We start from the raw sequence: 26,382 nt of genomic DNA, 5'->3' as shown, positions 1-26,382 counted from the left end.
CAAGCTTAATGTTGATAACTGGAGATTTTTATTGGTTCTTGTTATACATAGGTATTTTATTTCACTATTCAGGCCAAGTGTTTCCTTCAAGCAAACCATTTCCAAAAACTTGTTTTTGCAAAGACAATTCAAGGAGAGTTACAACTATATATCCGTACAAGTAAAATTTTGAGATGGAATCTTTATTAAAATATGTAAATTTTGGATTATATTGTGCTCATGTTGGGTGTATATTTATAATAGACACATTGAATAAGGGAAGATAGGGCAGAAGACTTTACTTCAGGAAAAAAAAAAAACAAGTCTAGAATAATGTACCTCTAAATCTTTCAGATGTCATACGTAAGATTTTAACTATTGAGGCCCGAGGCAGATGTATCATTGACAAGAAAAAAGAAAGCACTCAACACTAAAGATTGAATAGCTGCACAGAAAATGGCCATGTAACATAGCAATGTTAGGCTTAAGATCATTGGAGTAAAGATGTTCATAGATTTTAAACACGGGTTTGAAGACCAAGGGCTAAACATGAAACATCCTAATGCAAACGTAGAGCGATTTGAGAGCATATCAGCATACAGCGGTAGAATGATCTTCTACATCAGGATTCAGTCCACATCGGTTAACATAGTCCAGGTACCCCTGCCACAAGAATATGGTTGATCAGATATCGTTTGCAAGAACTAAAGGGTATACTGATGAATATTTCAATACAAATGTTACATAGGTTACACAGCTAAAGCTACAAAAAAGTGACAGGAGCACAGGAGAACTTAGCATATAGTTTTGTGATTCATTATAATACAGTGTAAACTTTTCCAATTGCGATTGACTCAACATCAGAGATTACAATCAACAGCAGCCTCAATTATTTGGCTAGTTGAGTAGCTCAAGAGAGTAAGATAAAGGTTAAAAGCAACACTGCAACTCTTACCTGCAAAATTCCCACAGCGGCAAATTTGTCAAGCATAGTTTTCAGTTCCACTGGATGTAATGTTAATGGCTGCAATAGTAAGTCGACGTTCTGTAAACCAAAAGAATATCATCAAATCTGATCAGGAAAGTTATCCATCCATATTTAAGCATTTTGGCTTCAATCATCCTTCAATAAAAGAGTAATTACACATGTTCGACAATGGACTTCTACTGAGAAAGCATCTAAGTTGGTTATTAGTTAGTTACCTTTGATGTATAGCACTCATTCCAATATGTATATTTCACACCTTCTAGTTTCCCAGTTTTGCACAGATCATCTACGAATATTTTCACTTGTGCACCCTGATCAACAAAGTGGAAAAGTATCAAACAAGAAGAGTTAACTAGTCACATACACCACAACCATCAGGGGAAGAACATACATCTGGACTCGGCCGCTGTCTATCAAAAGGGCAACCAACAACAAAGCCTGATAGAGAAAACTCCGAAATCTACAAGCAAGAAGAAAAGACCTGTTAGAATAACTTGACCTCATTGTAAGTACAAAATCCCAACTTCTGTCATAACATAATCATACACATTATCAAGGCACGACATCCATTACCAAACTTGTGAAATCAGCAGCCATCATATCAATATTGAATTTTTTTCTGAGTAAAACACTGCATGAACATATTCAAGTGAAATTTCAGAACAAAAGTACAACAAAAATTAGAGTCGGACTATATTACTGTCAACTGTCAAGTGCTGCACAACAGAAAATGTTCAAATTAGCATTTTACTTTGGCAATGCAAAGAAGGTAAAAATCAACCTTAAGGGTTTAGCAATTTTGTTATCTGGGTCTGAAACAGCAAGTCCAACATACTTATCACCAACATCCAACCCCAAAAACCGACCTCGTTCGAGTGCATTCGTTGTCTTTGCTAATTCTTGAAACAAGGTCAGTGGCTTCATATACCTCATTATCACTGCAACCCCATTTAACAAGTAATGTAAATCAGTACCAATGGCAAAATATAAGTTCACTGGGACATTTTGTCAAACACTTGATATGCACAGCTATATTTGAGCATACCAATGTAAAACTTAAACAAATCCGAAAGAGTTAGTTAATCAATAAAAGAATATAAGACAATGATTCAATTCAATTACCTAGTTGGTCGGGAAGATTGAGTACAATTTCTGGAAAAGTTTGAATATGGAATATAGTGGCCTTTAATACTTTCTTTTTTGGCTTAGTGTTATAACACGAGAATAATCAGTTAATACGGAGTATAACTTTTAACTACGGAGAGTCGGAGACCGGAGTACTTGTAAGTATTTCCGAGGGTTGCCAAATCTGTTAAAAAAGATAATCTAGAAACATCTTGAAATAACTAGTTAATAGATATTTTGCAATGTTCTAGAAGGCTTATGAAAATATCTAAGGGAAAATCTAAGCCTAGAAAGTCCTAGATAAGTAACTATTGAAATCTAGAGTAGAGGAGTAGTATATGGCGGTGGCAAAGAACCGACATACACCCACTATAAAAAGGAGTGGATGTAGCCATGCAAAGTAATGTAATTCAAGGTAATTCACTTTATGCAATAATACTCAATCTTGCAATCCACTACGTGCTTACTTCCACTCTTCCCATTTCTAACATTTGGTATCAGAGCCACTTAATCCAAAGCCTCCATTTTACATTCATCATCTAAATTCAAATATAACAACTCCACATAAAATGGCCTCCCCTATTCCAAATCCAAACACAAACTTAAACACAAACACAAACAATTTTAATCCCTAAGTTAATTAAGTACCTACATTTAAGGGGGAGAAATTTGATCAATGGAGTATGCAAATGAAATCAATCTTCATCACCCAAGACATTTGGGAAATTATTGAAGTTGGTTATGAGAAACCCAAAGATGCCAATGAAGAGGCTTCTTGGGATGCCTCCAAGAGAGGCCAATACAAACAAAACATAAGAAGGGATCATTATGCCCTTTCCATAATTTATCGTGGGGTAGATGAAACAATACTACCTACGATCATGGCCGCTACAACGGCAAAGGAGGCGTGGAGTATCCTGGAGACAAAATACAGAGGCTCAGAAAAGGTAATACTCTTTAAACTCCAATCTTTGTGGGGTCAATTTGATAGTCTACAAATGGCCGATAATGAATCAATTCAATCTTATGTTGATCGAGTCTCAAATATTGTTAACCAAATTCGATCTAACGGAGACACAATTGAAGATGTTAAAATAATCCGGAAAATACTACGCACTCTCACCAAAAAATTTGATCACATAGTGGCTGCTATAGAAGAGTCTAATAAAGATTTTAAATTGCTCAACATGACTGAGCTAATGGGCTCTCTACTGGCTCATGAAGAAAGAATGCGTAGATTTGATGAGCAACCAGTAGAACAAGCCTTTCAGGCTAAATTAAAATTTTCTAATGGAGAAAATAAAAATGGCCATAAAAATAATTTTCAACCAAAAAAGAAAAATTTTAATAATCGAGGTTGGGGAAGAGGAAATTATAAAAACCAAGGGAGCCGAGATAATAACTCTTTTTGCATATTATGCAAGAAAAATGGCCATAATACAAGAGATTGTCGGTACAAATGCAAAAGATGTACACGACACTCTCATTTTGAAAAAGATTGTTATTTCCGGCAAAAAGAAGAGGCCAACTTCACTGAAAATAATGATCAACTATTTTATACCTGTCTAAATGCTCAAGAAGAGCAAAATGACATATGGTATATAGATAGTGGTTGTTCCAACCACATGACCGGAAATAAAAGTTTCTTTGTAACTCTTGATGAAAATATAAAATCACAAATTACTCTTGGTGATGGGAGTAATCAAGAAGTTTCCGGAAAGGGAACAATTGTTGTTAAAACAAAAAATGGCTCCTCTAAATACATCCCCGACGTCTTTTATGTTCCTGGGCTGGCACAAAATTTACTAAGTGTGGGCCAATTAGTCCAAAAGGGCTATATGGTGAAATTTGATAATAATCAATGCCACATATATGACAAGAAAAAGGGGCAATTAATCACCACCACTAAAATGGCTCCAAATAAAATATTTCCACTTAAGATGCAATTGGAGTCAAACATTGCCCTAAGCACAACAGTGGATGAGTCCACCTTGTGGCATTTGAGATTCGGGCATTTAAATTTTGACAGTTTAAAACTGTTAAAAAACAGAGAAATGGTGATTGGGCTACCACCAATCACTAATGAAAAGAAAATTTGTGAGGGTTGTATCTATGGCAAAATGCATAGATCACCATTTCCAACTTCATCTTGGAGGGCTAGAGCTCCATTAGAGCTTGTCCATGCTGATATATGGGGTCCTACCAAGAATCCGTCTCTTGGCGGAAAAAGGTACTTTCTGTTGATTGTTGATGATTTTTCACGCATGATGTGGGTATATTTCTTGGAGAAGAAATCAGAAGCATTATCCTACTTCATGCAATTTAAAGCCCTCACAGAAAAACAAAGTGGGCATTCAATAAAGGTTCTAAGAACCGATCGTGGGGAAGAATTCACAAGCAATGAATTCAACAAATTCTGTAAAGAGCACGACATTAAAAAGGAGCTTACAGTCAGACGCACACCACAACAAAATGGTGTTGCAGAAAGGAGAAACAGGACAATTGCTGAAATGGCTCGGAGTATGATGCAAGGAAAAAATCTGCCTAAACATTTTTGGGCAGAAGCTGTCCGCACAGCTATTTACATCCTGAACAGGTCTCCCACGAAAGCAATAAGAAGCATAACGCCGTACGAAGCTTGGCACAAACGAAAGCCAAGAGTTGAGCACCTCAAAGTTTTCGGGTGCATTGCATATGCCCACGTCCTGAAGGAGAATCGGGATAAGTTAGATGGAAAAGGAGAAAAATGTATCTTCATTGGATACATTGACGAGTCAAAAGGATATCGTCTCTATCAGCCCGAATCCAAGGAGTTGATCATCTCCAGAGATGTTATATTCAACGAAGGAGGACAATGGCAGTGGAACGAGAGCAATTTAGATGTTCACGATCTAGAAGTTCCAGCAGCAGTCATTCCACTTTCAACTCCAGATCAAGACGAAGGACCAAGTAGCCCAAGATCAACACCAAGCAGCTCAAGATCACCACAGAGCAGCCCAAAGTCACCATCAAGCGCATGTTCAACACCAGAATCAAGTCCAACACAAGAAGTTCGACGATCACAACGACCAAGGCGTCGTCCAGCCTACTTGGATAAATATCAGTGTAATCATGGCCCTCATTGCTAGCGAACCACAAGGCTTCCAAGAGGCGGTGCAAGAAGAAAAATGGATTGACGCCATGAATGAAGAAATCAAGATGATTGAGAAGAATCGCACATGGGAGCTTGTTGACAAGCCACAAGACAAAGAAATCATAGGCCTGAAATGGGTCTACAAAATCAAGTACAATGAAGATGGCTCCATTCAAAAATACAAGGCTCGCCTAGTTGCAAAAGGCTATTCACAACAACCCGGAGTTGATTTCAACGAGACATATGCACCAGTCGTTCGAATGGAGACGATCAGGTCAGTCCTTGCACTCGCAGCTCAACTTAAATTACAAGTTTTTCAACTAGATGTCAAGTCTGCTTTTCTTAATGGCGAGCTAAAAGAAGAAGTATATGTTGAGCAACCGCAAGGATATGTAATCGAAGGCAAAGAGGAAAAGGTGTATCGCCTTCGAAAGGCCCTATATGGGCTCAAGCAAGCTCCTCGTGCATGGAATAGCAATATTGATGGCTATCTTATTCAAAATGGGTTTACAAAAAGCCCAAGTGAGCCATCACTCTACATCAAGACCCAAGGGTCACATGATTTTCTCATCTTGAGCCTTTATGTAGATGATCTTATTTACATGGGCACTAACTCAAAAATGATCGAAGATTTCAAGAAGGCTATGATGTCGGAATATGAGATGACCGACCTTGGAGCTATGAAATACTTCCTTGGCATGCAAGTCAAGCAAAGACCAGGAAGAATTTTTCTCTCACAAGAGAAATATGTTGAAGACATGCTCAAAAATTTCAACATGAGCGATTGCAAGCCAATGGCGACACCAATGGCTACGAATGAGAAACTCTCCAAGTATGACGGAAAGGAGAAAGTAGATGCATCGCTCTATCGTAGCATGGTCGGATCTCTCATCTATCTCACAAACACAAGGCCCGACATAGTACATGCAGTCAGCATTGTCTCTAGGTTCATGAGTGAACCTAGAAAGACACATCTTGCAGCAGTAAAGAGGATTCTCAGATACATCAAAGGGACGAAGAGCCATGGAATAATGTACGAGACCGAGAACGACTACAAGCTCATAGGCTACACAGACAGCGACTGGGCTGGAAGCATCGATGATCGAAAAAGTACGAGTGAATACGTGTTCCAGATAGGATCAAAGTCCATCTCCTGGTCATCAAAGAAACAGGCAACGATGGCACTATCATCATCAGAAGCAGAATACATATCGGCTACAAGTGCAGCATGTGAAGCGGTCTGGCTAAGGAGAATTCTTCAAGATCTCCGGCAAGACACTGAAGAACCAACAACCATCTACTGTGACAATATGTCAGCTATTGCCATGACAAGGAATCCAGTATTTCACAGTCGCACGAAGCACATCGAGATACGACATCACTTTATTCGAGAACTAGTTGAGAAACAGGAGATTGAGGTACAATTCTGCAAGACGGGAGAGCAGCTTGCAGATATATTTACCAAGGCACTACCAACAGATAAATTCCTCTGTTTTCGAAGACAACTCGGTGTTCAAGATTTTTCTGATTAAGGGGGAGTGTTAAAAAAGATAATCTAGAAACATCTTGAAGTAACTAGTTAATAGATATTTTGCAATGTTCTAGAAGGCTTATGAAAATATCTAAGGGAAAATCTAAGCCTAGAAAGTCCTAGATAAGTAACTAGAGAAATCTAGAGTAGAGGAGTAGTATATGGCGGTGGCAAAGAACCGACATACACCCACTATAAAAAGGAGTGGGTGTAGCCATGCAAAGGAATGTAATTCAAGGTAATTCACTTCATGCAATAATACTCAACCTTGCAATCCACTAAGTGCTTACTTCCACTCTTCCCATTTCTAACAAAATCAACAACAGTTAACCTTCAAAATCAATTTTTATGTTAGTCATTTTGAGTATGTGGTAGATTTTTTTTTTATTTTTTTTTAATACTAACTTTTTGTCAAAAATTTATTTGCAACAATTAGCCATTTTTTACTCAAATTTTATGTTAAATCGTTACAAATAATATGATACGAAGTAGGGGTGAGCGTAGCAGGGTACCCTGTAAAAATCTCAAGACCCGGAACCAGAATCTGTTGCAACAGGTTCCTGAAAATAGGAACCGGAACCAGAATCTATTCAACAGGTTCCTAAAAATTCGGAACCGAAACCTGCAGGGTACCCTGTCTTTCATAGTAAGCTTAATAGTTAATTGATTTTCTAGAATATTTAATACAAAATTACAAATACTTATATTAATATCATTAATTAAACCTTTAAGAATAAGATGAAAAAAGAATAAGAGAAGGGAGAGAGGTAGATGACGGCTTTTATACAATTTTGATATAGGGTTTTTATACTTGGGCTTAAATGATAGGTTCTGGTTTCATGTACCCTATGGGAAACCTATACTAACAGGGTACCCTACAGGTTTCAGGTTCAAAATTTTATTACCCGGAACCGAAACCTGTTGCAACAGGTTCCCAATTTTATTACCCGAAATTGGAACCTGATCTACAAGTTCCGATTCTGGAACCCGTTCCGGTTCTAGGTTAGGTTACCCTGAATTTTTGCTCACCCCTAATAGGAAGGTTGTAGTATTGCATATTTGCATAGCTCAAATAACTTTACAATCATAAACTATATTTAATGATTTACTCCATATTTGAAAAAAAAAGGAATATAGATAGTGTGCCTTAGACGAGATTTTAGTCTATTTATTATAGGCCATGTATGTAAAATTTCTTATTAATTTAACCTTAAACCTATTAGATTATTCAATAATCAGTCTTTCCCCCATTTCGTAAAACTTTTGTTATATTGGAGCTTTAAAGAGCTAAAAATGGAACTTGTATTTTTTTTACCTCCTAATTTAACTAAGCATTGATAGTACGTATTTGTTTGATAATATATAAGAATAACACATAATTAAATAAGATCTTGTTAGTTATTGGATTCGATTTAATGTGTATTTCTATTTCTCTAATCTTATTTATTTATAATTACTTGTAGTCTGTACAAATTATCAAAAGTTGGCAATAAACAAACAAAAATATGATATAGTTTGATCCGGGAAACTATTAACAACTGCAGGGTAACAATTTGCTTAAATAAGGTGAAGGGTATAGTCTTAATACTTATGTCTCTAAAGTCTTTGTACATCCTCCACTTCACTTTTATCTTTTTTTTTTTTTTTTTTTTTTCATTTATTTAGGTTAAATTAGAAAATAACACCTAAAAATTGTCACGATTTTGATAATAACACCACCAAAAAAAAACTTTTATTATAACACCATAAAAAAAAACCAAAAATTTGGTTTCACCACCACTTAACTTTGCCATCCAAAAAACCGTTAGTGGGTCCCATATTGTACACGTGTCAATTATGTATTGAATTAAAATAAATAAAAAAACAAAAAAAAAAGAAAAAGAAAATTTAAAAAAAAAAAAAAAAAGAAAACCCTTAAAATACCCAGCCACCATCGGCGCCGCCGTTTCCTACCGTCGTTCTCCAACCCAATCTCCACCGCCGTCACCCAATCCCAACCGACCACCCTCGACCCACAAAACCAGCCAGCCAACCACCCTTGACTGTCGAAATCAGCCCAAACGTACCCACAAAATAACCAGCCCCGATTTGGTTCAAGGTGAGGGTGAGAGGAGTAGGGCGGTTAGCGGGTTTGGGTATGGGTGGGTCGGGGTTTCGGCGGTTCGACGACGAATTTTGGTTGGGTTTGGTAGAGGAGTACGGTGGCTGGGTTGGTTAGGGTTGGGTTTGGGTGGTTTGGCGATGGATTCGGGTCGGGGAGATGATGATGGGGGCTGGGCTGGTTTGGGTTGGGGTCTGGGTGGTTCAGCGACGATTGCAAGTTTGGGAGACAGCGATGGGGTCTGGGTAGGGGTGCCGGCCGTGGTAGGGTCGAGTGAACGGCGGTGGAAACCGTCGTCGGTGGTGGTGGTGGTGGCTGGGTTAGGATTATAGGGTTTTTCCTTTTTTTTCTGATTTTTTTTATCCAATAGTTGATTGACACGTGTACTGTGTGGGGCCCACTTAACGGTTTTTTTGGATGGCAAAGTTAATTGGTGGTGAAAACAAATTTTTGGTTTTTTTTGTGGTGTTATAATAATTTTTTTTTTTTGGTGGTGTTATTATCAAAATCGTGACAATTTTTGGGTGTTATTTTCTAATTTTTCCTTTTAATTAGTGTTAAATGCTTGAAGTATTACCCATACAAACCTCTTTAACAATATGAATGTAGTTTGAAAAAGCTGTGAACCTCGTAACAATATTAAGATTAGAGATCAGCATATTCTGAATTTCAAGTCATTTGCAGGCTAATAATAGAAACAGATCCAAAAATTTGCAAAATATTTTTAGTGTTACATTACAAGTGAAAACAACTACTTACTTTCATTGTTTAATAAAGTCTACTGCTTTCAAGTTTCAATACATAATTACAGGTCCAAATACAGATTTAAAAACAAGAGTAGAGACTGGTACACGCGATATAACATCTTCTTCTCATATAAGACTGAATTTCAGCCTCATCAATCACATTGCCATGCCAAACATATAATGTTTCAACTACATTATGTCCTGTTTCATGGAATGCAATAGTCAAAATGGACATGATATTTGCATACTCCAAACAAACAGATAAGGAACCCAAATACTGTAAAAAACCAAAGATTCATACGTATGTTGAAAGAATATATTTTGAGTAGAAATTTTTTAATGCAAACCGAAGTTATAACTGTACCTTAGTTGGAAGAATGTGCAATGCACATACGTTGTATTTGATAAGCAAGGCAGCAATTTAGGCAATATCCAACACCCTTTTTATATCGTACTGCAACAACAAAAGGGCCATCAGAATAGTATAGAGTTCAGCAGTTCACTAGTTCAGGATGACATGAATCCAGAGGAAGTTTTATTCACTAAATTATCAGTCAGTGAACCTCCTCTTACCTCTAGGCTGAAAGGTGAAGTTGTGGGATAATATCTACCAACGACCTGGCCATCCTTGTCAACAAGGAACTTGGCAAAATTCCATTGGATATCATCTCCGAAGATTCCCCATTTACCCAACTTCAAGAACTGGTACAAGGGGGAAGCGTTTTCTCCATTGACTTCAATCTACAAGTGTAACATGCAAGACAGATAAACATTCAAGATGTTAACACCAAAACTTGTAAGAGTTTGAAGATCTTTACTGGCCTCTACCACAGAATTCTCAATGAAATCATATAAAATACATGAAGAGGTCAAACAATGTGAACGGATTCTCCAATTTTGGGTGTGGAGAAGAGCATTGTAAAATTTTTTGTAGCACACATTATTTTTGTCTGTAGTAATGAGAACTTTGAAAAAGATCTCTCCTTTCTCCTCCGTATTCTCACATGCTCTTCTCTTTTCCCATCTACCACTTGCAACCAAATAATTCCTAACAGCTACAGTAGTGTCGAACTTGAAAAAACTAGCTGACAGCATTTGGAGTTCATCCCAATATCACAAGCTTTCTTGAACCTCCTACGACAGGATACTGATGATATCAGAACCTGCAGAGTGCGGATGAGTTTGTTCTAAATCTATATTGTTATCTCAAAGAAAGAGCCAAGAATCCTAGTCGATAAGGACATGTTTCTATGATATTGGGGCAATTAAACCATTGTAGCAGGAATAATTCTACATAATGGGAGATGCAACACTGTCAACATGCAGTTACTAATAATCATCACTTAATTCTGAGCTCAAACCTCCTATAAACTAGTGATGCTATGACAAGCATACATTATCAACATATAGTTACTACTAACCATAGCTTATATCTATGATTAAACAAGTACTAACATACTTACTGGCTAACATTTCATATTCAAGTTCAAATTACTGTTTCTTGGCATTCTTAGAAATGGACACAAAACAACAACAAAACCAAAGCCTTAAATATGCTGCCAATATGGGTTAACAGAAAGATGAATACAATTATACGAACATTGACTCTTTCACCCCGCAAAAACTACTTCAAATGTAAGTAATATGCAACACTATCTCCACAACTAGGATGCTATAGAAGGCGAATCCAAACAAAGAATTCAGACTGAAAGCATAAACAAAGAGACAGACATACTAATGTAATCATCAGGAGGAACATGAACTATCTTGTGTTATGTCTACCTTGTCAAAGATAGGAAAATTTGACTTAAATCGAGTGCAAACGAATTCGATAATCTCATCATTGCTTCCCGGCTCCTCATCGCCGAACTGATTACAAGGGAAGGCCAATATCTCAAGGCCTAAAAGTACAAGATTTCTAATATTCATACATTACCATTAAACTAATTTACCCACTAAAATTAACAAAAGCAATAACATAATTATAGCTATAAATTGAATTTAAATAAATAGATAATGACCTTGATCTTTGTACTTGTCATATAATTGATTTAGCTCAGTGTAATTTGAATTGGTCATTCCACTTGACAAAATTTTAACCAAAAAACAGTTATTAGTAATTAATTAAACATTTACTAATCCACTAATAAGCAAAAAAATTGAATAGCAAATAGTGAAGTACCATTTAGAAGCAACATTAACAATCAGCAAAACTTTGCCCTTATAATCGCTTAATTTGACATCATTTCCTTTGGCATCCTACAAATTATAAGAGATTAAGCAATTTAACTAAAAATTAAAACAATTAACGAAAAAGGGTACAAGAAAATGAAGGAAGATGAAGAAAGCGAAGACCTTGATAGTGAAATTGTAGATTGATTGTGGGGTTTCAGTGGGTTGACTTGCCATTTGACTTCAGCCTGTAAAATTAACCAAATTTATGGTCTTCGTCTTCGTCTTCTTCTTATTCTGTTTTTCTTTCTTAAAGCATTTAACAATGGGTCTTGGCTACATAATAATGTAGATATTATAGTTGCAACAAGGAAAGGCCCAAACGCGCGGCCCAAATCAAATAACCCAGATATTATATTCGCGATCCGCCCAAATCAACTCCACGCTTTATAAAATGAACATTTAGTTTATTTAAAAAAATGAACATGTAATACTTAAAAGTGAACATGTTATAAAAAAAATGATTATTTATTAAAAATGAACATGATTATCATATAATCATATATTTGCTATACTACGACCTTAAAAACGAACATTTAGTAAAAAAAAATGAACATGTAAAAAAAGGAATATTCAGTAATAAAAAATGAACGCGTAAAAAAAACGAACATTTAGTAATAAAAAGTGAACATGTCAAAAAAATAAATGAACATTTAGTATATTAGAAATGAACATCTATCATACAATCATAAAATAGCTAGACCATACCAAATAAAATGAACATTTCGTAAAAATATACTTCCTCCGTTTTTATTTTATTGCACCATTAAGACTTTTACACTATTCACTTATTCTTCTTTGACCATCATTTGTGATTTATACATTAGGAAAAATATAGTCATGTGGGATCTAGGTAGATTCGTATTGAACTCTACTTTTCAAATATCAAATTTTTTATAATTTTTACAAAAGTATAATTGAAGATATTGATAGCTAAAGTAATGCATTGACAAGCGTGAAATTCCTTATGGTGCAATAAAAAAAGAACGGAGGAAGTATGAGCACATTAAATAAATGATAATTTAGTATAAAAAAAAATAAAAAAATGAACACGTCAAATAATATTATGAACTTTTAATATATTAAAATGAACGTGATTTCATATATTTATATAGGTTCAAATTTGTTGTATATAATAAATTTACGAAAAATAAAGCTAAAATTAATCGTTAAAATATGTTCATTTTTATGTACTAAATGTTCATTTTTAGTGTACTAAACGTTCATTTTTAGTCTACTAAATGTTCATTTTGTACAAACTTGTTCAATTTTAAAGTACCCCGTGTTTATTTTTTTTTACAGAAATTATACACAAGTTCAATTGTAATTATTTTAACTCTAAAAATTTGAATATCCACCATAAATCTAATCTTGATTCATCATAGAGACAATAATTATTGATCAATAACATGATAGATTTTTAATCACAAATGCAAAATTGATTGAAATCAACAATTTTACAACATTCACATGCATATTCATAAACACACACAAAAAAAAAAAAAAAAAAAAAAAAAATTACCTCAAGATTCATAATCGCGATGAAGATGATGACGATGGAGAATGCTACGGTGGTGACGAATTGGAGAATATCCGGAGTAGGACAAAGAAGTTTAGAGATTGAAGGGAAGTAATAGAGTAAACTTTTAAGGAAAGGGAAAAAAGAGGAGAGAGAAATTTTGAATTGAGAATAAACTAGAAGAGAGAGGAAATTAATAGAGCTAAGAAAGAAGAAGAGAGATAGAGTTAAAATATAAGGAAGAGAAAAATACGTATGTTCATTTTTATGTACTATATGTTCATATCTATACCTGTTGCAGCTAGTTTAGCTACACTAGTGTGTAGCTAAGAATTTGTAAACATTTAAAACAAAATAAAATAAATTGTGTTGGATATTTGGAATAATGGATCATGGTGCTGGGTATCTGTATGTTTTCTTGGCCCAAAGTTAGTCAAAGGCTTCTTGTCCCAAGTTAAGACTCCATTCTTTTGAGCTTCTGGGCAGAGTAAGTTTCAGCAGAATAGGACATGACTTCACACACTATAGAGCAGAGTAAAGAAGGGCAGGGCAAAGCAGAGTATAGCAGCTCAAAAGAATAGGCCTAAGTTAGATGTTGTATTTTGCTAATAGAGAGGGCTGTGGGAATGTGATCACTAAATAACTTTCTTTCTTCGAGGGCTGTCTGGCAGTGGATTGTGCCGAGTCGTGCCTCATGCTAAGTCTATGTGCCTTTGTACTGGTTAGGTCAAGACATGCCTTGAACCCTCGTATTATCGGATTATGCTTGCATGTCTACACTTTATTTGACTTTTATTAAGTAAAATTATGTTTTGTCATGTCATATAGTGTATTATTATGCTTTTTAAAAAAAATATGTGATTCAAGCATAACATGTATACTAACTATATATGCTTTGTTTTTTTTTCCATGTTCGATCGTGTTGTTGCAAAGGGTTGCCCTCAACATAGTTCCATCTTTATCCCAAAGACATAGATATCAAGATTATTGAACTTATCAAGAGAGAAAATAAATTTTAAGCTGCTTTTGGTTAAGGCCCAAGAATATGTTATATACTGTATCACAATCTGACTGACTTGACCCCCCCTCCCAATTTTTTTTTTAAAAAATAAATCAAATATCGACTTTTTTGACATAACAACTTAGCATGACTCAAATTTAAAGGTAGACCCGACACGGCTTCACCGAACGAGATCCGGACACTCGAATGGATACATCCAGATAAAATCTCACATTTCCCCAAATATAAGGGATGGGGTATTGGAATTCGGAACTTTAGAAGGATATGATTTGTTAAAAACCCTTATGTATACAGCATTTGTAGGAATTTATTTTTTTCGTGGAATCGTGGGGTTAACAACTAACAAGTCTATCGAACAATTTGAAAACATGAGAATACACAAGACTTTATTATAAATTGATAATACATTACAAAGCTGAACTCAAACCAAATCTTGTAGACTTTGAACAAACTTATTTATATAGGAGTCCTCAAGCCCTTCCTTTGATAACAGATTCCTCAATTTAGTATGATTGTCCCTCACCTCTTTCCCTACTACACTTTTTGGCTCCATTACCATCTCAATTGCTTCAAAAACAGCTTGTTTGGTGAAAAAACCATCATCTTCTCCCTTTTCTACTTCAACCCCTACTTTCAAGTCGAGGCTCATCATTCTTGCATTCACGAACTGATCTATAGCTTGAGGTATCAACACTAATTGACACTCACTTAACATGGCTTCGGTTAATGATCCCGCCCCACAATGTGTCACGAAACACCCTATCGAAGGATGGTGCAAGATCAATTGTTGTTGCACCCAATCACTATGAATTATTCCTCGCCCTATGATTTTTTCCATGTATCCTTCGCGGGCAAGGCTTGCTCAATTGTTTCACATCCGCTAGGTGGTCGTAATGCTGCTAAAAATGGCCTACCTACATGTATAATAAAATTTTTTGTTAAAAAAATAGTACGGAGTAAGACAGTAGGCAGTAGCTAGTTTATTTAATTACTCCGTAGTAATTAATTGATAAATTACATTAATCCCGCCTACATCACCAACATTATATAATAATTAAACTACTTCTAGTTTGCTACCATATTCTTTCAAAAAAACCAATCAATTTTAGAAAAGATTTTGGGAACAACTATATCAAATTATATTATTATCCAAGGAAATTTTTCTAATGACACGCATGTAGATCCTAAAAAATATTTTTATGTAGTTGCTAACTAATTCCAAGCACGCACATTATTTTACTTGTCATGTACGAAATAAGAGTATGAAATTATTATGTACATACGTAGTATATAGTTTTTTCAAAAACACGCAATATACATACCAGTGAGTTCGAGCCCCAAAACAAGCTCTTGAAATTGATCCATCTTAAGAACACATTCACTTCCAAGTGCACAATACAAGACTCTACCATGACCAAAACCCTTTAGCCAACAATCCAAGGAATCATCAAGCTTAGACGACGGCGGTTCAGGCACCATAGGTCCCGTTAGAAGTACTGGTTTATTAATTTGTTTCTTAATGAAATCACAATAAGGTCCTTCCATCTCCCTACTAGTCTTGGAACCAACAACATCACATTCTCTAAAACTTGTTGCATTTTTTTGTAACAAGGGAACCCCTCCGAATTCAATTGAACATATATATGCCAACTCACGGGGTCTTAATGATATAGCCGAGCATGGAAAACCTGGTGGTGGTTCGACCAAATCAGCCTCCTTGAAGCAGTACTTAGGTGGTAGATTACGAGCCATTGGGCTAAGATAAGCAAAACTAACCGCGTACATAGTTGAATAATATACAGACTTTACAGAGTGCTTCCGAGCCATATAAGGTAACCACTAGTAAAGTAAAAAAAGATGAAGTCCGGCTTTAAAAGACCAAGTTTTGAATCAATATCAAGTTCATGGCGTCCATAATGAGTGGATAGGATGAGGAAGACACATCATTGGTTGTCTCGGCCCCAAAAGGTAACCCGTCAACATGTGGGACACTCATAGGGATAAAGGTAATGAGATTGGGATGATGGTTATGGATGGAAAGTTTAGGTTGGATTTTGGTAGGAAGAAAAAAAATGAGATTTTGTGACCTCTTTGTGCAAATTTGTTAGCTAAGTGAAGAAAAGATGTAAGATGTCCAAAAGCAAACCAAGGATACATTGCTATGTGCAAACACCCATTGGTTTCGTTAATCTTTGACATTTTTCCTTGAAATTTTTTTATTTTGTTGCTTGGAAAAGGTGGTTAAGAATATATTTCATATATACAACCCATTTTTTATGAAGCAAATATAATTTGAATAATAATGGAGTATGAAATTATACGAAAAGATATGCGTATCTCAATGATTAATTCACTTGATTAATTAAAAAGTTTGGACCTCAGCACTGACGTAGACATGTAGAGTAGAAATTTATTTGCTTGAGTTTTTAGGACAATAAAAATGCCTTTATTGATTTGAGTTGAATTTGTCGTTTGGCATGATTAATCTTACTTTTATACACCGCTACCCAATTAATTAGCCAATATCAATAGAGTAACACCATACGGATGAGTGATTAAAATTTAAGAAAGAGAATAAGAAGAGAATAAATAAGCAGTATTTATGATAATTTATCTGAAGTACGTAGCTAGACCACCTTACCACCATATATTGTGTTAGGATTCGGAGTTTCGGACCCACCATATACAGCGGAGTGAGTAAGGCTGTCAAAAGCTGACACGACACGATAACCTGATACGAACTCGACACGAAATAAGCGGGTTTGGGTCAAGAATTCCCTACCCGTTATATAATTGGGTCGACACGAACACGACAAGAAATTAAACTGGTTAGGTTTGGGTTGAAATTTTCAACTCGAAACTGACACATAACCCGATTATATATATAAATGAGTTGAACGACAACTCATCAATCCGAACCGGTTTTTAAGTTTTATCGACTGATTTTTTCGGTCGGTAAAGAGTCGTTTTCTTGTAGTGACCCGACACGCTTAATCTATTAATTAAGTAGTAAAAAAAAACTAAATATTTTTTATTCAAAACTTAAAATTTGTAAATTACCTTGACTCCATTTATACATTTTGGTAATTTTTTGGCGGTTAATTTGGCGAAAAACTTTAAACCCTTGTGCTATCTTTTTCTAAAACACTAGCTTAAACTGTTGTACTATCTTTAATGAATTAATGATATTAGACTTTTTTATTTTTGAATTGAATATTAATTAGTTTATTACAATATGTGGGTAAAAGGTTACACGGGTAACTCATTTAATAAACGGGTTAGATTTGGGTCAAGGGTTTTCAACCCGTTTAATAAACGGGTTAGGTTTGGGTCAAGAATTTTATTTTCAACCCGTTTAATATTGACACGAATACGAACACGACACGACACAACCCGTTTGACAGCCCTAGGAGTGAGTACTATAATATATAACGGCGGCAATAGCATAAGAGCTTTTTTTCTTCTTTTTTTTTTTTTTTTTTTTTTTTGTTTTGTTTTTGAATGGATTAGCAATAAGAGCTTTGTTATGAGGTTTACCTTTTTAGAGGTTTATAAACAAACCTCTTATTGTTGGAAGAAGAAAATTTTAAAGAGGTTTGTTGACCCCACTTGAGCAGGGTCTCTTGACCCCATTTGAGCATGGAAAAAAAAGAATTTTTTCTGATAAAATTTATTTTTTTTTTAATATAAAAGTTACTTGTATTTTTATCAAATAACCCTATTAAAATATACCAAATGTATTTTGACCCCGTTAAATAATTTTTCTTGATCCACCATTATTTGCATAATTAATTATGTATTCAACTAAATTTTTTTGGAGTATTTCATTTAATTTATGAAAAATCAAGTACTAAAATATATGATTTTTAAATTATAAAATAAAGATATACAATACTTATACTTTAATTACTTTTTATTCATCGTATATGATACCATTTTTTTTTAAATGAATAGCTTATTTTTCTTAAGAACTCCTTCATTTGATGAAATTCTTCCCATTTTATTGCACTTTTATTTTAATACACATATTTAGTAAGTAATTTATTTACTACAGAGTAATTAGTTTTATATAATGAGTAAATCAATTAAGAAAATTTATAGTATGTGCTAGTATAAATTACCAAATACAAAGTAGTTTTTAAACTTATATTATGATATACGTAGACAACGGAGTACATTGAAAGACAATTATTGAATATAGAGTATTTTTTAATTTAATCATTGTATTAATTATATTGATAACTAGAATATAAATTATTCTATATTTGTAAAATTTGAATTTATCAAACAAAATAAAGTTAAAAATTTAAAGGCTAATTAATTAATGATAATATACATAATAACTCGTTTCTACCTTTTTTGTCTTATTGTTCAATGGCTAAATGCTTTAGAATTCTTTGATCTGCCATTGTTTGTATGAAGATGATATGGCTAGGGAATAAACCTCTTCTATTGCTATTTCCCTAAGTCTCGGACTTCGTAGCTATTAAAAAAAAAAAGATAAACGAAATAGCTTGAATAAATAGGTCTATACGGAAATTAAAGCTTAATAAGTCTGTTCCAAGTGAATACAAAAGGTTAAAAAAAAAAAAACACAAACGCTTAATTATTGCATATATCCTTAAATTATAGGAAAATTCTCAATAGTATCCCTTAGCAATTGCAATACTGAAATGGTAACCCTTCCTTTTTGTAATTATACAATATGACCATGATAAAATTAATTCCTATAAATGACATTAATGAGTTTTATCTGGTTAAAAAAATCTAAACCATGCTTAGGCCTTATTCACTTCACCTTAAAAAAAATAACATTCAGTAAAAATAATTTCAGTTTAGTAAAAATAAGTTCAGCTCATCAAAAATAATTCCAGTTTAGTTAAAATAATTTCAGTTCAGTAAAAATCAGTAAATTCAAAAAAGAAATAAATTTCAGTTCAGTAAAATTAATTTCAGTTCAGTAAAAATAATTTAAGTTCGGCAAAAATAATTTCAGTTCAGTAAAAATAATTTCAGTTCAGCAAAAATAAAGTGAAGTGAATGGGGTCTTATTGTGAAAAATAGAAAAAAAAAACAAAAAAAAAACCTTCATTAATACTCCTTCAAAACCTTCAAAACCACCGCCATGAAACCCCACCATAACCAAAACACCACCCATAGCCCCACCATAACCGAGAAACACCACCCTTACCACAATCATTGGACTCAAAACCACACAACCCTCATCACCTCCTCTCTCACCTCCACCTGCGGGTTGAAACCTCAACCTTATCCCACACCAACATAATCAGGATGGCAAAGAGGTGTAGGATTGGTGAGGGGCTCAGTTGGGCAGTGGTTAGGGTGAGGTTCAGGTGGGGGGAGTGGTGGGTGGTTAGGGTTCGGTTCAAGTAAGGAAGTGGTGGCCGGGTGGCTGGTCCGGTTCTAGTGGAGGGGGGAATGGTGGGCCGGGAGTAGTGGTGGCCAGTTTGATTCAGGTGTGGCGGGGGTGGTGGGCTTGGTGGCTCAACCAACTATTTTATTTTTATAAAATAAAACCTCAAACCATAGTTAATTTTAATTACCATTTAAAAAGATGAGATCATTTGTGAGAATATATTCTTATGTAAAGGCTAATTAAAAGCAAAAAGGAAGGGTTACCATTTCAAAGTTCCACTATTAAAAGGCTAATAACCGTTGAGAATTTCCCTTGATAATAAGAAATACAACACCCAATAATAAGTTACTTTTACTTATCCAATTCCTTATATAGAGTTAATCTAGCTTATAAGTACAAGTTAAGCAAAAACATGTTCATGATCCAATCAATTGTTGCAAACTCATAATGAAGCTACTAATATAAGAATTCTCAAGACCTTCAGTTAATATAAACTCTCTCCATTTAGCATGATAAGCCCTTACATCTCTCCCAACTTCACTATCTTCTTCCATCACCAAGGAGACCGCCTTATGGACGGCCTCCTTGGTGAACAAACCATCATTCTTTCTCTTCTCAACTTCGACCCCAACCTTCCACTCTAAGCTCATCATCCGCGCACTGATGAACTGGTCGATTGCTTGAGGCATCAACACAACTTGACACTCGCTTACCATAGCTTCGGATAGAGATCCTGCACCACAATGTGTTATAAAACATCCTACCGAAGGATGTTGTAAGATGAGTTGTTGTTGTACCCAACCCCCATGAATAAGTCCCCTGCCTTTTGTTCTTTCCGCAAATCCTTCTGGCAATGCTGACTCTATTGTTTGGTGATTCATTGGTGGCTTTAAGGCTGCCAAAAATGGCCTACCTGTAGAGATAATGAAATTTATAGCCCATTATAATTAGGCAAAATAATAATTATTTAGTATAAACTAGGGGATGCCCCAGTTTCTCATGGTGAAAAACATTTGTTTTTCACATGACATTTTCGTAAATAAACCAACAACTTTATTCAATTGTAGAGCCTACAATAATGAAAAAGTTGTTGATTTATTTACGAAAATGTCTCCATGAGAAACAAATTTCGTTTCTCAAAATGAAAAATAGGGAATTTCCCGTATAAACTAGGAATATTGAATTATTGCTTATAGCTTGTGACAAAAATTTTTATTAAACTATTTTAGATCTCAAATCATGCCACCTTGAAAATTTGGGTTTTCTAAAGCTAAGTTTATTGTCTTTTTTTTTTTTTTTCAAGCCGTTGTTGATAACTAACGACTAATTTTACCTGACATCTTTATGTGTAACAAATACTAACCGAATAGAGTAGCCAATACACATAGCTCACAGTACAAACTATAGTTGAACAAGATTACAAGATAAGTACTAGTGAACCAACAAACTCAAATACCCAATACCCCATTGAATTTAGAAAATGACGAATGGTTAGCACTATATATAATAAGTTTTAATAGGAAAACATTAATAAATTACTCTCTCCGTCCCTTAATTAGATTACTACTTCTCTCTATTATGTGAGGAATAAATGCTAGAAATAGAAATCTAATTAAGGGACAGAGGGAGTAATCTAAATAACAAATAATCATTAATTATACTTCCTCAAAAAAGAAAAAAATAAATTCCTCAAAAAACTTAATCATTAATTATACTATTATCTGTCTATTTTTGTCACAAATCCCCAAACTTACATACTCCGTACTCTCTTCGTCCCTTTTTTATATTCCCGCTTTCCTTTTTGGGTATTTCAAAATTACATTCCTACTTTCTTTTTTTAGTGAGTAAATTTTTATCAAATATCCCAAATTATCCCTATTTTTCTGTTTTGTAATTAATGTTTTCTCTATTTTCTCACTCTTAATTTCTAATTCTCACTCTTATTTTCTCACTCTTATTTTCAGAATCCATGTGCATCAATTTAGAAGAATATGATTATTCCTTTTTTTCCACCAAAAAATGTTATTGGTCCTTTTTCTTTTCAAAGGATTGATAACATGTGCAGCATTAAATATTATTCTATCTTTATTTTACTCAAAGTCATGAATTAATGTCTTGTAATTCCCATTGTACTTTGTTTTATTGTTCTTTGTTTTATTCTAAGTTCCTTAATTCCCGTGTAATTTTACAAATAGGAATGTAAAAAAGGAACGGAGGGAGTATCATTTTAGAATATGTATTTAATGATAATATATAATTTAAGATATACATATATGCTACTCCCTCCGTCCCTTATTGATAGTCCCTTATGGACAATTTTCACAGAAATTAATAAACATAAATAAAAATAGTAAAAGTATATTGAAAAGGTAAATTTACATTGGGTATGCAAAAAAGTAGAGAGAGAAAGTAATAAAAGTACATGGAAAAGTTAAATTTACATGAGAAAGTTAATTTGCACAAATATTGTTACAAATTAGAAAAAATTCGATATTAATGGTACTTGAAAAAAGCAAATGAAAATATTAATTTGGGGCTAAAAATTGGCCATAAGAGATCATCAATAAAGGACAGAGGGAGTATATGCCTATATATCATTATCTTTTATACGTATCGAAAAGTCAATCAAGCAGCAGATTATGTTGCAGCTAGAGGCCATTCAACTACAGATTATCTAAACATTGATCCTAATGTAAACGCTAAATTTTCTTTAGATAAGTTAGGGTACAGTCTTCTGAAGACTTACCTAACCTTTAAATCTTTCTTATTTAAAAAAAAAAAATCCCTTTGTTTTATCAACAAACAAAAAAAAAAAAAAATGCAATGTCCTAATCTTTCTAGATAATTTTTTTTTTTTAAACACTACATAAGTTATTCACTTGTTCCTAGCAATGATATTACTAGGTATATGGCATATCCTAATCAATAAGAACATTAATACAATTTTCAAACTAACAAATTAAATTCAGAGAACGCACCTGTAAGCTCTAGTCCAAGAACAAGCTCTTGAAATTGGTTCAATTTCAGAGCACATTCACTTCCAAGTGCACAATATAGAAGAGTGATTAAAGGGATGATTTTCTCATTGATTATTCACACGTATAAATAGTTACAAGCAAGGGTAAGACTCTAACTAAAAAGGCTATACAAGATACTAATTACTAGAAATTAGGGGAATAAAATCAGCAAGATATTTACATGTAAAGTAGTAAAATAAATCCCTGTAATCAAGGCACAATATAGGCACCAAATATTCTCAAGGTTTGACCTTTAGCAAATCATTCCTTAATACGCCCCCTCAAAATAGGCGACCAAGATGAGAGCCCAATTTTGTGAACCAAATTTGTGAAGATGACTCTTGGAAATGGCTTGGTGAGGGCATCAGTGAGCTGGTCATTTGTGGAGATATAAGCAACTCGTAGTTTTCCACATTGGACGTTCTCTCGAACAAAGTGATAATCCAGAGCTAGATGCTTCATTTTAGAATGAAAGACAGGATTAGCACTCACGTAAGTAGCTCCTGCATTGTCACAATAGATGACTGGTGCCAATTGTAGAGTATGACCAAGCTCTTTGAACAAATTTCGAACCCAAAGTATTTCAGCAGTGGCACTAGCTACTGCCCGATATTCAGCTTCGGTTAATGATCTAGCTCTTGTACGTTGTTTCCTTGATGCCCAAGAGATTGGATTTTTTCCCAAGTAAACAATGTATGTTGTTGTAGATATGTAGTCATCTTTGTCTCGTGCCCAATCCGCATCGGAATAGGCATGCAATGTAAGTGGTGAGTCTTTGTGTATGGTTAACCCCATACTGGACGTACCACTAAGATATCTAAGAAGACGATGGAGAGATTGCATGTGCTCTTCAGTAGGACGTTGCATGTATTGAGCTAGCTTGTTAACTGCAAATGCCACATCCGGCCTTGTGAGACCAAGGTACTGAAGGCTACCAATTAGAGAACGGTACTCAGTGGGATCATTGAGGAGTTTGCCTTGAATAGTCAATGGAGGATGGGTTGCTACTGGTGTTGCAACTGGTTTCGCATCGTCCATGTTTGCTTTACTTAATATATCAGCAATGTATCTCTTTTGACTCAAGAAAATACCATTTGGGTGAGGCATTATTTCCACACCCAAAAAATAAGATAGTTCACCAAGGTCTTTCAGTGAGAAACGAGCTGCTAGATTCTTGATAAACTCTTCAAGAAAAATTGTTGCATTGCTTGTAACTATAATGTCATCAACATAAACCAACAAATAAATAATATTACCATTTGTATGCAATGTGAAGAGAGATGAGTTTGAGATTGTGTTTTTGAATCCCAAGTTAAGTAGATGTTGCCGTAGCTCCGTGTACCAAGCTCTTGGAGCTTGTTTTGCTTGTTTAATTTGCAAACATAAGTTGGGTTGTGAGGGTCACCGTAGCCGGGAGGTTGAATGGTATAAACATCATCATAGAGTGTGCCTTGAAGGAAAGCATTATTTATGTCTAATTGACGCAAAGGCCAACCTTTACTAACCGCAAGAGAAAGAACCAAGCGCACTGTAGCAGGTTTGACAACCGGGCTAAAGGTTTCTCCGTAATCGATCCCTGCTCTTTGATTAAAACCTCTTGCAACATAACGTGCCTTATATTGGATAATGTTACCATCTTTATCTTTCTTGATACGAAAGACCCACTTGCACCCGACTACATTTTGTGATGGAGAGGAGGGAACAAGGTCCCAAGTTTTATTTTTTATTAGAGCACTAATTTCTTCATCCATGGCTTTACGCCAAATTGGACTCTTTAATGCTTGAGTGATGTTTTTCGGAATCTCCACTTCCTGAGCCTCTGCATTCAAATTTAGTTTAGTGATGGGTTTCCTAATGCCATGTTGAAGACGAGTGGACATGTGATGAGTAGGTGGAGGAGGAGGAGGAGTAGGTGGAGGTGGGTGGGTGGGAATGGTGGCGTTTTCGGCAGCGAAAGAGTATTGAGATCAAGGGGTGGGTTGTGGTGATTGTTGATCATGTGTTGGGGTAGATTTTGTTTGTAATATGGGTAGTGTGAAGGGAGCCCACTCTTCTATCAAGGTGAGCAGTGAGAAAGAGTTTTTATTTTTCTCCTTGAAAGGAAATACATGCTCAACAAAGTGCACATGACGAGAGGTGTAGATACGATGGGAGTCGAGTTCTAAGCAGTAGATACCATATAGAAGAGTGATTGAAGGGATGATTTTCTCATTGATTATTCACACGTATAAATAGTTACAAGCAAGGGTAAGACTCTAACTAAAAAGGCTATACAAGATATTAATTACTAGAAATTAGGGGAACAAAATCAGCAAGATATTTACATGTAAAGTAGTAAAATAAATCCCTGTAATCAAGGCACAATATAGGCACCAAATATTCTTAAGGTTTGACCTTTAGCAAATCATTCCTTAATACACAATATATAACACTAGCACTACCAAAACTATTTAGCCAATTATCAAAATACTTATCAAGTTTCGAAGATGGCGGTTTAGGCACCATTGGCCCTGCTAGAAACACTGGCTTACCAAATATTTTCTCAAAAAACTTACAATACTCCCCTTCCATCTCCGTACAAGTCTTAACCCCGAAAGCGTCGCATTCTCGAAACGAAACACCTAGCCTCTCAGCTAGTGTTAGTACTCCTAGACCGAATGGCGTCTTACCGGCACCCGCCATGATCTCGGCCTCTTGGGGGAGCATCCTTATTGATTGGGACGGAAACTCTGGTGGTGGTGTTAATAGATCATTTGCATTAGGGTGATATCCTGGTATTATTTTGTATGGTGCAAGATATGCATATCTTGCTATGTATGCCGTGATATAGTGTATTGCTTTAAACCCGTGTTTTCGGGCTAGTTCGGGCATCCAACAAGTGAAGTCGTACAATACAATATCGGGTTTGAGACGGACTAGATGGGTCTCGATGGTGTCACGTGTCATGTCCATGGCGGTCATGATGAGTGGGCCGGATGAGGCGGGTACGTCGTTGGTTGTCTCGGCCCCGGGAGGGAGACCTTCGACCGGTGGGACGGGGATGGGGATGAAGGTAAGGTGGGTTGGGTAGTGGTTGTGAGAAGCTAATTTTGATTGTGTTTTTGGTGGGATAAAATAGGAGACTTTGTTACCTCTTTCGGCTAGTTTGTTGGCTAAACGGAGAAAAGAAGTAAGGTGGCCTAGCGCAAACCATGGGTAAAATGCAACGTTTAGAATTTGGGTGTCTTTGTTTTGTGACATTTTGATTGCCAAATTTCTATTTGATGTTTCAACAATTTGTTTTGAAGGTTATGCTACTTATCAACTTCGAATTTTAAGCTTAATTATATCGTAGTAACTGTTACTTTAGTCAATTACGAGTATTCAAGATTGTAAAAGACTTAAATGAAACATGTAATTTGAGACGTAAAGAGTAATGTATATTGTAACAGAATATAAAAAAACAAAGTAAGGGCATGTTCATTTCAGTTAAATTTCAGTTTAGTTCAGCTCCAATCAGTTCAGTTCAGTTCAACTTCTAATTTCTTCAATTCTTTCATAAAATATTATAAAATATTCAGCTCAACTCAATTCAATTTATTTCACTTCAGTTCAGATTAGTTCAACTCTATAA

The 26,382-nt window shown here is 35.0% G+C and overlaps 3 protein-coding genes and 1 pseudogene across 3 annotated transcripts; all 4 read right to left on the bottom strand.

The window, feature by feature from the left end:
* Positions 1-181: 181 nt before the first annotated feature.
* Positions 182-2,378, bottom strand: LOC145569129 (uncharacterized). The gene is made up of 7 exons (XM_081628491.1): positions 2,090-2,378; positions 1,749-1,905; positions 1,541-1,598; positions 1,359-1,427; positions 1,183-1,278; positions 935-1,024; positions 182-642 (listed from the first exon to the last, which is right to left on the bottom strand). The coding sequence occupies exons 2-7, from the start codon at positions 1,898-1,900 to the stop codon at positions 571-573; spliced, it is 537 nt and encodes a 178-aa protein (XP_081484617.1). The 5' UTR covers positions 1,901-1,905; positions 2,090-2,378; the 3' UTR covers positions 182-570.
* Positions 2,379-9,593: 7,215 nt separating this feature from the next.
* LOC145569128 (putative glutathione peroxidase 8) lies at positions 9,594-12,097 on the bottom strand. The gene is made up of 7 exons (XM_081628490.1): positions 11,959-12,097; positions 11,786-11,862; positions 11,625-11,686; positions 11,386-11,504; positions 10,177-10,344; positions 9,968-10,057; positions 9,594-9,804 (listed from the first exon to the last, which is right to left on the bottom strand). The coding sequence occupies exons 1-6, from the start codon at positions 12,010-12,012 to the stop codon at positions 10,025-10,027; spliced, it is 513 nt and encodes a 170-aa protein (XP_081484616.1). The 5' UTR covers positions 12,013-12,097; the 3' UTR covers positions 9,594-9,804; positions 9,968-10,024.
* A 2,637-nt stretch (positions 12,098-14,734) lies between these two features.
* Positions 14,735-16,574, bottom strand: LOC145569127 (cyanidin 3-O-galactoside 2''-O-xylosyltransferase FGGT1 pseudogene; annotated as a pseudogene).
* Positions 16,575-20,113: 3,539 nt separating this feature from the next.
* Positions 20,114-26,009, bottom strand: LOC145569126 (cyanidin 3-O-galactoside 2''-O-xylosyltransferase FGGT1-like). Its single transcript, XM_081628489.1, has 3 exons — positions 25,200-26,009; positions 22,731-22,833; positions 20,114-20,665 (listed from the first exon to the last, which is right to left on the bottom strand). Exons 1-3 carry the CDS (start codon positions 26,007-26,009, stop codon positions 20,169-20,171), a joined length of 1,410 nt encoding a protein of 469 aa, XP_081484615.1. The 3' UTR covers positions 20,114-20,168.
* Positions 26,010-26,382: the final 373 nt, after the last annotated feature.

The sequence above is a fragment of the Chenopodium album genome, chromosome 11 (genome assembly GCF_948465745.1).
Source record: "Chenopodium album chromosome 11, dcCheAlbu1.1, whole genome shotgun sequence".
In the NCBI taxonomy this organism is placed as follows: Eukaryota; Viridiplantae; Streptophyta; class Magnoliopsida; order Caryophyllales; family Amaranthaceae; genus Chenopodium; species Chenopodium album.
This window is presented reverse-complemented; position numbering and strand designations above follow the sequence as displayed.

What these genes read in the sequence shown, in the direction of transcription:
- LOC145569129 (XM_081628491.1), bottom strand. Translation starts at nt 1,900, where the DNA reads ATGAGGTATATGAAGCCACTGACCTTGTTTCAAGAATTAGCAAAGACA. An exon ending in GACAGCGGCCGAGTCCAGAT is followed by an intron (nt 1,279 to 1,358) that starts GTATGTTCTTCC and finishes TTTGTTGATCAG; the next exon opens with GGTGCACAAGTGAAAATATT. An exon ending in CCGCTGTGGGAATTTTGCAG is followed by an intron (nt 643 to 934) that starts GTAAGAGTTGCA and finishes TTCTTGTGGCAG; the next exon opens with GGGTACCTGGACTATGTTAA.
- LOC145569126 (XM_081628489.1), bottom strand. Translation starts at nt 26,009, where the DNA reads ATGTCACAAAACAAAGACACCCAAATTCTAAACGTTGCATTTTACCCA. An exon ending in ATAGTTTTGGTAGTGCTAGT is followed by an intron (nt 22,834 to 25,199) that starts GTTATATATTGT and finishes ATAATCAATGAG; the next exon opens with AAAATCATCCCTTTAATCAC. An exon ending in TCTTGGACTAGAGCTTACAG is followed by an intron (nt 20,666 to 22,730) that starts GTGCGTTCTCTG and finishes TTATCTCTACAG; the next exon opens with GTAGGCCATTTTTGGCAGCC.
- LOC145569128 (XM_081628490.1), bottom strand. Translation starts at nt 12,012, where the DNA reads ATGGCAAGTCAACCCACTGAAACCCCACAATCAATCTACAATTTCACT. An exon ending in TCTACAATTTCACTATCAAG is followed by an intron (nt 11,863 to 11,958) that starts GTCTTCGCTTTC and finishes TATAATTTGTAG; the next exon opens with GATGCCAAAGGAAATGATGT. An exon ending in CTTCACCTTTCAGCCTAGAG is followed by an intron (nt 10,058 to 10,176) that starts GTAAGAGGAGGT and finishes TTGTTGTTGCAG; the next exon opens with TACGATATAAAAAGGGTGTT.